This window comes from Rhincodon typus, chromosome 35, assembly GCF_021869965.1.
Source record: "Rhincodon typus isolate 14 chromosome 35, sRhiTyp1.1, whole genome shotgun sequence".
Taxonomy (NCBI): Eukaryota; Metazoa; Chordata; class Chondrichthyes; order Orectolobiformes; family Rhincodontidae; genus Rhincodon; species Rhincodon typus.
This window is the reverse complement of record NC_063366.1, coordinates 21,410,061-21,421,745: the sequence shown is the minus strand read 5'-3', so window position 1 is coordinate 21,421,745 and position 11,685 is coordinate 21,410,061. Positions and strand designations below refer to the sequence as shown.

The window sequence follows — 11,685 nt, the reverse complement described above, 5'->3', positions numbered from 1 at the left end:
TCACAGTGATACTGACCTGCCGCACACTCCCCCCAGTCTGTTTCACAATGATACTGACCTGCTGCACACTCCCCTCAGTGTGTTTCACAGTGATACTGACCTGTCGCACACTCCTTTCTCTGAGACAACTGTGTACAACACAGAAACAGACCTTTCAGCCCACCACGTCCATGCTGACCAGTTTCCTAAACTGAATGAGTCCCATTTGCCTGCGTTTGTCCCCTGTCCATCTTAACCTTTCTTCTCCAAATGTCTTTTAAATGGTATAATTGTGCCCGCATTTACCACGTCCTCTCATTCATTTATGCTCCATATCTGTGTGAAAAAGCTGTTCCTCAGGTCCCTTTTAAGTCTTTCTCCTCTCACCTTAAACATATGCCTCTGGTTTCAGACTCTCCACCCTGGAGGAAAGACCTTGGGTATTCACCCTGTCCATTGCTCCTCATGTTTTTTCGAAACCTCCATATGGTCACCCCTCAACCTCCTGCACTCCAGGGAAAAATGTCCCAGCCTATCTGGCCTCTCCTTATCACTCAAACATTCCAGTCTGGGTTACATCCTTGTCAGTCTTTTTTACATCCTTTCCAGTTTAACAGCATCCTTCCCATAGGAGGGTGACCAGATTTTTACACAGTACCCCAAATATGGCCTTACCACTGTCTTGTACACCTGTAACGTTACGTCCAAAGGTCTATACTCAGTGCTCTGGCCGAGGAAGGCAAGTATCCCAAACATCACCTTCACCACCCAGTCTACCTGTGATGCCATTTTCAAGGATATACTAAACCCCTAGGTCTCTCTGTTGGACAACACACCCCAGGGCCCTACCATTAACTGTGTAACTTCTGCTGTGGTTTGTCTGACCAAAATGCAACACATCACAATTATCAGAATTAAATTCCATTTGTCATTTCTAGGCCCACAGACCCGGTTAATCCAGATCCCATTGTATTCGTACATTAACTGCTTTGCTGCCCACTATACCACCAAATTTGGTGTCACCTGCAAACTTATAACCATGTTTCACATGTTCACATCGAAATTGTTAATATAAATGACGAACAACAATGGACCCAGCATTGATCCTTGCAGCATACTATTGGTCACAGGCCTCTGGTCTGATCAACATGCGATCTCACCTTGCTAACCAGTCTATCATGCAGCAACTTGTTGAAGGCCTTGCTAAAGTCCATGAGGATAACACCTACTTCTGTACCTTCATTTATCTTCTCACAATTTCCCCTGCATGAAGCCATGCTGGCTATCCTTTATCAGTCCTCGGCTTTCCAAATGCATATAGATCCTGACGTCATGGACCTTACCACTACTGACATCAGGCTCTCTGATCTATAGTTCCCTGACTTTTCCTTGCAGCCTTTCTTAAGTAATGGCACCACATTAGCCACGCACCTGTCTTATACCATCTCGCCCATGGCTGTCGATGATACAGATATCTCTAACAAGGGTCCCCCAACTTTTTTCCTCCCTTCCCACAATGTCCTGTGCTACACTTGATCAAGTCCTGGGAATTTATCAACCTTTATGCGTTTTAAGACCTCCTCTTCTGTCATATAGACTCTTTTTGAAGCATCATTATTTATTCCCCCAAGCTCCCTAGCTTCCATGTCTTTCTGCACAGTAAATACTGATGTGAAATATTCATTTTGGATCTCACCCATCTTCTGTGATTCCACACATTGATAGCCTCATTAACCTTTAAGCCCTATTATCTCCCTCATTCCTTATTTTTTGTCCTTGATATATTTGTAGCATCTCTTTGGATTCTCCTATTTGCGAAAGCTATCCCATGTCCCTTTTGCCCTCCTGATTTCCCTCTAAAGTGTACTCCTACACCTCCTATAGTCCTCGAGGGATTCACTTGATCCCTGCTGTCTGTACCTGACATATACCTCGTTTTACTTCCCCAGAGCCTCAATATCTTTAGTCATCCAGTGTTCCTTGATCCAGCCAGCCTTGCCCTTCACACTTAGAGGAACGTGCTTGCCCAGAGCTCTCGTTATCTCACATTTGAAAGTTTTCCACTTGCCAGAAGTCCCTTTACCTGTGAACAGCCTCCTCCAATCAACTTTTGAAAGCTCCTGTCTATTACCAACAAAATTGGCCCTTTTCCCCAATGTAGAACTTTGACTTGTGGGCCAGGCCTATCCTTTTCCTTAACTACCTTAAGACTAATAGAATTGTGGTTATGTGTCCCTAAGTGTTCTCCCACAAACATCTCAGTCACTTTCGCTTCCTGATTTCCCAAAAGGAGGTCAAGTTCTGCCCCTTTCTAGTTGGGCCATCTACACACATCTTGCAGGCAATGTGTTCCCATGCAGCTGCAGCCTTGTTATTCAAGACAGAGATAGCGGGTTTGGAAGATGATTTTGAAGGAGCCTTGTAGAGTTGTTGCAGTCTGTTTTGTAGGTGGCATATACCACTGTCAGTGCATTGATCATAGAACGAATAAATATTGAAAGTGACATTTCCGGTGGTCATCAAGTGGACCGTTTGTTCTGGATGGTATCGGGCTTCTTGATTCTTATTGGAGCTGCACTCTTCCAGGCAAGTGCGGAGTATTCCATCACACACCTTATGGTGGCCTTGTTAAGGGAGTTAGGAGGTGTGTTACTTGTTACAAAATTCCTAGATTCAGCCCAACCACAACAGAACAGTGGGTCTGCTCTTGGAATCCCACACCCCCTGTCAACCCTTTACCTGAGCTCTTCAAAGGTGGAGAAGGACTAGTGGAGGATTGCCAGTCAGGATATCAGAGATATTGTGCATCTATCCATCAGCTTGGCCACTGCATATTCTAAAGGCACTGTGCACAGCACACCATCCATCAGGGGCTCAGTTCCTGTTGGGCCCCAAGTCATGAGGGCAACAATGACAGGCCAGTGGAAAAACATTCAGATCAAACATTTAGCCCTTAATTCAAGATTAATCTGCAGATGAATGCCAAACAATCATAGCATGTTCTGAAAAACTCCAGAGACATTGCATGCAGAAGTAAAAAACAAATTACAATGAGAAAAAGATATTAACATCGCAATGTTCGTAGAATGTAACACAAGCAGAGTTCAGGAACCTCAGGCCCAGAGAGTTTATATTTCACCAAAAACTTAGTATAAGTGTTGCAGAGCCTGTTTAACAATGGTATGAGTGCACTGTCTGTGTAACATGAGATTGGTGACAAATAAATAGACTATCACTTCTCTCCCTCTCAGGCAATCCTTCTGCTGAGATCTCAGGATGGAAGGTCTTCCCCACATTGTGCTGTTACTGCTTGTGATTCAGGACTCGGTGAATGGTAAGGATCATTGTAACCTGTTTCAGTGAAATTCCCAGGAGCCCTCCAGTGTTGGTACTTACACTGATTCCGACAGTCCATTCCCTTTTTTTACCAACAGCAGGATTTCTATAAGATAGGGAAGATAGATAAATTGAGTGAGTGGGCAAAGGTCTGGCAGATGGAATACAATGTAAATAAATGTGATGTCATACATTTTGGTAGGAGTAGTAGTAAAAAGGATTATTACTTGAATGGTAAAAAGTTGCAGCATGCTGCTATGCAGAGGGACCTGGGTGTCCTTGTGCATGAATCACAGAAGGTAGGTCTGCAGGTACAACAAGTAATTAGGAAGGCAAATGGAATTTTGTCCTTCATTGCTAAAGGTATTGAAATAAAAAGTAGAGAGGTTATGTTGCAGCTGTACAAGGTGCTGGTGAGGCCACACCTGGAGTACTGCGTGCAGTTTTGGTCTCCTTACTTGAGAAAGGATGTACTGGCACTGGAGTGGGGTGCAAAGGAGGTTCACTAGGTTGATTCCGGAGTTGAGTGGGTTGGCTTATGAGGAGAGACTGAGTAGATTGGGATTATATTAATTGGAATTCAGAAGATTGAGGGGGGATCTTATAGAAACATATAAAATGATGAAGGGAACAGATAAGATAGAAATAGAGAGGATGTTTCCACTGGCAGGTGAAGCTAGGACAAGAGGACATAGCCTCAAGATTAGAGGGAGCAGATTTAGGACTGAACTGAGAAGGAATTTCTTCACCCAGAGGTTGTTAATCTATGGAATTCCTTGCCCAGTGAAGTAGTTGACGCTACTTCAGTAAATGTGTTTAAAAAAAAGGTAGATTTTTTTTGAACAATAAAGGAATTAAGGGATACGGTGAGAAAGCGGGTAAGTGGATCTGAGTCCACGAAAGGATCAACCATGATCTTATTGAATGGCGGAGCAGGCTCGAAAGGCCAGACGACCTACTCCTGCTCCTAGTTCTTATGTTCTAACGTCTGTGTCACTGATTTACAGCGATTCTATGAGTCACTTGCCATTTTTGTTAAATCATACACTGGATATTTTTTACGAAGGAGATTTGAGAATTCCAATTGAAAATTCAGGTCTTTTTGTGTGAAAACTGTAAATGATTTACCTTTTTCTGTACAATTATTCAATTTGGTTTTGCAATAATGGAAAGATGACAGCAATTAAGTTTAATGTTAATCAGCTACCAGTGCTGGAGTAAAGGTCTTAGACTTTGTTGTAATGAACATTGTGTACATTGAAATTATTTTCTCTTTCTGATGATTCACCTACACTGTAGTTCTCATCAAAGGTGGCATTGTCTGTGCTTTGGACGTTTCCATTTTTACATAACCTCATTTTACTCGGGTACAGGACTTGTGAGATGATAGAAAGAGTCTATGTTGACTTGCAATTCAATGTATTTTATTCACAAAATACACTTAAGACACAAAAGGGCTGAACATTATCGAAAACCTTTATTTCATGATAAAATGACTGATTCTTACATTAATTACCAAACCAATTGCAGTGTTAAGTTTGCGTCACAATCCTTATCTAAACTACCACTGGCTTCCAGACTTGGAGCAGGTACTACCTGAGCAGGTAAACTTGTCCAGGCTGCGCAGTCAGCTCTGATAAACCTGGGGAATGCTGGTCTTGCAAGTGGTTGTCTTCTCCCTCTCTCTCTCTCTCTTTTTCTCTCTCTGGGTGGTTGGAGCTCCGCTGCAGGGCCAGGTGGAGTCTACACTGAGGGAATGGTTGCCAGGTATCTCTCCTTATCACACTCTGCTGCATCCTTCCAGATTGTTCTCTGCTCCTCAGCTCATCAATCTTCCAGGTCAAGGCCACGGCTTCCAATGGGTCCGTGATGCCATGATTGGAAAACACTGGGGCTGCCCTCGATGTCCATCCACTGATCTATTGAGGGCACATCCCACCTCTTCATTTCGTGGCCTTAGGGCACCAGTGAGTTTGCTCACCGTCCTCCAACACACAAACCAGCCTCAGTATCGAGCGCAAGTCCGGCCTGTCCTTTCTTGCCTTTGTCTGTGCGGATGCTTTGTGCCTGACCTGTCCTGAAAGTCCCATTCTGCCTAGCTGATCGAAGGTTGCCCATTCTGGTTTTGGGCCTAGCAGTTCAGGTCCTGGCCTGACTGGAAACAGTAGACATCAATATGTGAGTTTTAAAAGTGAACTTCAATGTAATTAAGACAGATCTTGAGAAGGCAGTTGAAGCAGACAATCTCACAGGAAAACAACGTGATCCCTGTTCATAACTGATTGATTTATTGTTGTCACACATACCGAGATACAGTGAAAAATGTTGCTTTGTGTTCTATACAGGCAGATTGTACCATACAATGTGCATCAGGGTAGCAGAACAGAGTGTCGCATACAGTATTACAGCTGCAGAGAAGGTGCAGAGGAAGAGAGATTCGAATTGATATCTGAAAGGTCCGTTCAGAAGTCTGATAACAGTGGGGAAGAAGCTGTCCTTGACTCTGTTTGGATGTGTATTCAAACTTTTATATCTTCTGCCTAACAAAAGAGGGTAAGAGAGTGTATCCGGGTGGGAGGGAAAACATTTAACCAAGTACATGGATGGGATAGGTATGGAGGAATATGGACCAAACGCAGGCAAATGGGACAAGTTTATTTGTGAAAACTGGACGGCAAAATTTGCGCCAAAGGGTCCATTTCCATGCTGTCAACCTCTATGAATCTATGACTCTAAAATAAAACTCAACAAAGTTTATAATTTATAAATGTCATTAATAATGATGACCATGAAAACATTCCAAGCAGCGAAGGTAATAACACATCATTTACCTTTGTGTGTCAGAAGCAGAGCGTGAACGAGAGAGAGAGGGAGACAGACAGGGCACCATGTCCTGGTCACCCTCGGGTGACTGTCTGTGTGGAGTTCTGCATGTTCTCCCTGGGCTTCCTCGAGATGCTCTGGTTTCCTCCCACTGCACAAAGATGTGCAGGTTAGGGTGGATTAACCATGCTAAATTGCCCTGTAGTGTCCAGGGATGTGCAGGCTAGCCGTTGGAAAGAAGGGGTAACGGGGAAGGAGGATGTGAGTCTGGGTGGGATGCTCTTTGGAGGGTCAGTACAGACTCGATGGACCAAATGGCCCTGAGCTGCACTGCAGCAATTGTATGATTCTGTGTGACCCTCGACCTAAACCAACTAACACTTCACTGTCTCTGGGCAATTAGGGAGGGCAATAAATCCTGTGTTTGAATTTCCTACAAAACCAGGGTGCAGGAAATTTATGATCTGTTTTCTGTTGAAACATAAAGTTTTGTGAGGCAGGAAGTTAATTGTCATCCTTAGAGATGCAGGAGCAGCTGTCACTGATGTTGGAAAGTGACCTGAATTTGTCTCCAGAAAGTTTGCTGTGTAAAGTAGTATTGATAATGAAGGAAATGTTGAATTTGATCCTCTGTCCAGGGTTAATTCAAAGTGTGACTGAGTCACCGTGATGTTATTGTGGGCATCAATCCTGATTTGTTTGTCTAAAGTGTGGATTTCTTGTTACTGAATGACTTGCCTGTGGATAAAGTAATCCCATCTTCAGTGATTTCGCTGAAGCTCCTGAAACTGAGGAAAGGCTGAGTCACTTCAAACAATCAATATGTTTTTGTAAACCTGCTGGTATAATTAATTTTCAGAATAGTTATGTGTCAGAAAAGTTATGAAATTGTCTTATTCATTTAAAAAAGGACATTGTAGCATTGGATAAATGATAAAAACTCTGTTGGAGAGGTTTTAAGACAACCTCAATTAAAACTGCAGCAGAAGCAGAAGCAATATGTGGAAAAGCAGATAGCAACAGTACTCATAGCTGAAGGAAAGCCAAAGGAAAAGGCATGGTTTGAAGAAAGATAGAAAACTGAGTCCAATTTGACATGATCGAACTGCAGGAATAAATGCATGTTTTTGAATGTAAATTAAAGCAGCAGATTGAGGAAACACTAGCTCTTGCCAAGGCAATGCCAGACAAATTTTGATCTCACTGAGATATTGGAAATCAGAAGAAATCAGAAGAATGCATGAACTGAACTGATCATTCTTTCTCAGGTGATCATCAAAATAACCTCAATGAAGTTCTTAAAGCAGGATTTAACTTGGCAGCAAAATAAACTACAAACATGGAAAATGACAGCATTAAAAACGAGTTTCCTGGAAAACAAAAACAAAGATTCCCATCATGAAAAATTGCATAAAATTAAAAATGATCCTGAATTTAAACAAGACGAGGTAAATTGGACAATTTTGAATAAGGAACAATTCAGAGGCTTGATTGTGTTTTCCCAGAAGCCACCCAATTGGCAGTGATGTTCCTGACAAGGGGGAACCAGATGTTACAGACAGAACTGATGTGGTGCAGAATCTTTTCTTGAATGTGTTGTTGTAGTTGTCTGAATTCATCCAATTTTGCAGCAGACTTTCATAAATTATAATAAAAAAGCATTATATATTTCACACACTTAACTTGAATTATTGTAATGTTACACACATGGTCTCATGCATGGTGACACACTCACTGTCACACACTCACACGCATTAGGTCCAGATAATAAAGGAATGATCACAGACACAAGTGCAATAGTCTGTATATTGTAATGGTCACCGGTCTTACATGTAGCAGGCCTATAATTTCCCACAATGGGTTCCATCTGGAGTCACATTTTTGCAGAGTGAGAAGTTCAATGCAGGTCATGAGGTTTCTTGTAGTTGAATAGGAGTGTGATATTTCCAATTGTATATTATATGTATATTAGACTGTATACAGATTTTAGTATCAGAAACAACTCAAACAAGTTATCTTTATAACAAATAAAGAACTAGGCTAATGCAAACAAACCTAACTCAAGTGATGATAAGCAAAAGCTGTAACCTTGCGCATAAATATCGCTACCTATTGAAACACACACGCAGACACAAGCACATGCACACACACACACACACACGTGCAGACACACACGCACACACAGATGCACACACACACGCGCACGCGTACACACACACACACACACACACACACAATCACACATCCAATGCAGTGATTAATGCACTGTCTGACTCCCCAGAGCCTGTCCTCCATCTACAAGGCACAAGTTAGAAGTGTGATGGAATACTCTCCATTTGCCTGGATGAGAGCAGCTCCAACAGCACTCAAGAAGGTTGAAACCACTCAGGGGCAAAGCCGCACCATTGCCAAACACATGCACTTCGTTCACTACCGACACTCAGCAAACTGTAGTATACACCATCTACAAGATGAACTGCAGTAATTCACCAAGGCTCCTTCAACAGCACCTTCCAAACCTACAACTACTTTCATCTAGAAAGACAAGGATAGCAGATATCTGCAAGTTCCCCTCCAAGCCTCTCACCATCCTGACTTGGAAACGTATTGCCGTTCTTTCACTGTAGCTGAGTCAAAATCCTGGAAGTTTCTCCCCAGTGGCATTGTGAGACTGCTACGCACAAGCATATGGTTCAAGAAGGAAGCTTGCCACCACTTTCTCAAGGGTAACAAGCGATGGCAATAAATACTGGCCCAGACAGCAATGTTCACATCCCATAAATGAATTTAAAAAAAAACTCTGGGGAAAAATAATGAAAACTCTGCAGAGTATTTTCTTGGAAGTACCTTGGCCATGTACAGCTGGATTTTGAAAATAGAATTACTCACAGATTGTCCCAAATGCTGACCTGTTGTCAAAGTCACTGTTGGCATTGGGATTTCTTTCTCAGTCAATCATGGCTTCTGACATTTTAACTGGAGACAGGACGAGTGGTTCTGAGATCTTCTTTGGAACGTTCCACTTGCAGTGATATGGCCATTCAGTGGGTTCTCAACTCACATAATTCAATGAGGTGTTTCAGACAGTGAGTGAGGAAAGGGTGTTGTTATCATGGCAAGTCACCTCAGATTCTCTGTTTCAAATCCAGTAGCTTCATTTCACTGACGAACTGGGTTGTGTGATCTTAGAAACTCCAGTCCAGCGACTTATGCACTTTCCAAGTGCAACACTTTAATCTGCTGTAGCCAGTCAGCTTTGCTTCAGACAAAATTCTATCCAAGATTGATCAGGATGTGTATATATTTTCTCCGATCAATGATATTCTAAATTAACATTTCAGATAATAAGTTATAATACATTTAACACATCATTGTATGATATATTGCCAAGCTGAATGTGAGTATTGTTTCCATGGATTTGCTAATATCTTCAGGTACAGTTGCATTTCCACAAATGTGCGGATGGGTTGTAAATGTGTGTGACACAGATGTGAGAATAGCCTGATCCCAGGGATTCTCAGAGGTGGCTGGATGATATTGCTCTGAAAAGCCTGATTAACCAAATGGTGGTACTGCAGAACGGATTGGCAAGGTGACAGATGCTTTTTGGGAAAATGTCAGAGTCTCGAGGTAGCAACTGCGGCTGTGTGCACGTTGGGAGGGAATAGCTTTTGGGGATTGTGGTGACCTTTGTCTGACCCACCAATGATCAAAGGAGCTTACAAAAGAATGGATAAAGTGAAAGTTAGACTCAGTAATGGTGACCATGAAATGATTGCCAGTGCTATAAAAATCTGTCTCATTCACAAATGCCCTTTCCCAGATGGAAAACCAAGTAAACAAAAGCAGAAATAGCTGGAGAAACTCAGCAGATCTGGCAGCATTTGTGGGGATAAAAACTGGGATAATATTTCAAGCACAGTGACCCTTCTTCAGAACTAGTGAATACTGAATAATCAAGGGGCAGAAGTGAGGGAAGGTGGGAAATAAATACAAAAAATATCACCAGTGAAGAAGTACCAGTGAAACGAAAGGGACTAAACGCCTGCTCCTCAGTGGTTGCATCCCAGAAAGTAGTTACAGAGACAGAGGATGCACTGGCAGTAATCTTTCAAATAGCCTTATATTTTAGAAAATTCCCCGAATATTGTAAAACTGCAAATGCAACAGCCTTATTCAAAAAGGGAAAGAAACAAAAACAGGTAACTATAGGCCAGTTATCTCAACATCTGTTCTTGAGAAAATGTTTGAGTTTGTTGTAAAGGATGTAATAGTGAGACCTTTAGAAATACATAATATGAACAAGCAGAGTCAGCATGGCTTCATGAACGGGAAATCTTGCCTGACAAATTAGTTAGAATTCCTCGAGGATGTAACAAGCAGGAGAGATAAAGGGGAAGCAGTGGACGTAATATATTTGGATTTCCAAAAAGTTGTCAAAAAACTGTTGGAGGGAGATATATCAAGGAAGAATCTTACGTCCCGTGTTCCTCAGCAAAAGTGATCTTTATTCAGAGTTCTATGACCACATATGTGGGAGAAGCCAGAGACCACAGCAAATATGGCTATCACTTGAGGCACAGTTGTCCTCTTCATAACCAGCTCAGATTAGAGATCAATGACGCTCTGAGTTCCTCAGCAAAATACAACATTTTTTACCCTTTGCATTACAATAATTCTGTGCAACATTGATGTCATTGTTAGCCACATCCCCCTAATCTATACATCCAATCCAGTAAACATGTGACCAATGATGATCAACTCTATGGACAGCCCTAGGCCCTCCCATAATCTCATGATGTCTACCCGATACCTCCATCATCTGTCTTTGGGATCTTACATTGCTTCTAACAGTTTTATTCCTTCCCAGACATCTGCCAGCTGCACCGCATTATTTACCAATGACCTAAATAGTTGCTTTTCAGTAAGAACTCTTCCAAATTCTGCATTAACTTTAGTATGGCAGATTAGGAGAGATATTAATTTCTACCAACTGTTATAACCTGCTGTGGACAGTAACCTCCCTAGTGCGCACTCTCCTCGGGCCTTATCTAACCTGCTTTGGGGCTGAAACCTCCCCAGTGCGCACTCTCCTCTGGCCTTATCTAACCTGCTATGGGGCTCGAACTCCCCAGTGTGCACTCTCCTCGGGCCATATCTAACCTGCTGTGGGGCTCAAACCTCCCCAGTGGACACTGTCCTTGGGCCTTATCTAACCTGCTGTGGGCTCTAACCTCCCCAGTGTGCACTCTCCTCGGGCCTTATCTAACCGCCTTTGGGGCTGTAACCTCCCCAGTGCACACTCTCCTAGGGCCTTATCTAACCTGCAGTGGGCTCTATCCTCCCCAGTGCGCACTCTCCTTGTGCCTTATCTAACCTCCTTTGGGGCTGTAACCTCCCCACTGCGCACTCTCCTCGGGCCTTATCTAACCTGCTTTGGCGCTGTAACCTCCCCAGTGAGCACTCTCCTCGGGCCTTATCTAACCTGCTGTGAGGCTGAAACCTCCCCAGTGCGCACTCTCCTCGGGTCTTATCTAACCTGCTATG

General features: G+C 42.8%; 1 protein-coding gene across 1 annotated transcript in view; it reads left to right on the top strand.

Moving 5' to 3' along the window:
* LOC109938504 overlaps positions 1-11,685 on the top strand; it is a 133,379-nt gene that overhangs the window by 17,985 nt on the left and 103,709 nt on the right. Inside the window, exon 2 of the mRNA XM_048616679.1 lies at positions 3,231-3,313. Coding sequence (XP_048472636.1) covers positions 3,256-3,313 — 58 coding nt within the window. The 5' untranslated portion in view covers positions 3,231-3,255. The remainder of the gene's footprint in view (positions 1-3,230; positions 3,314-11,685) is intronic.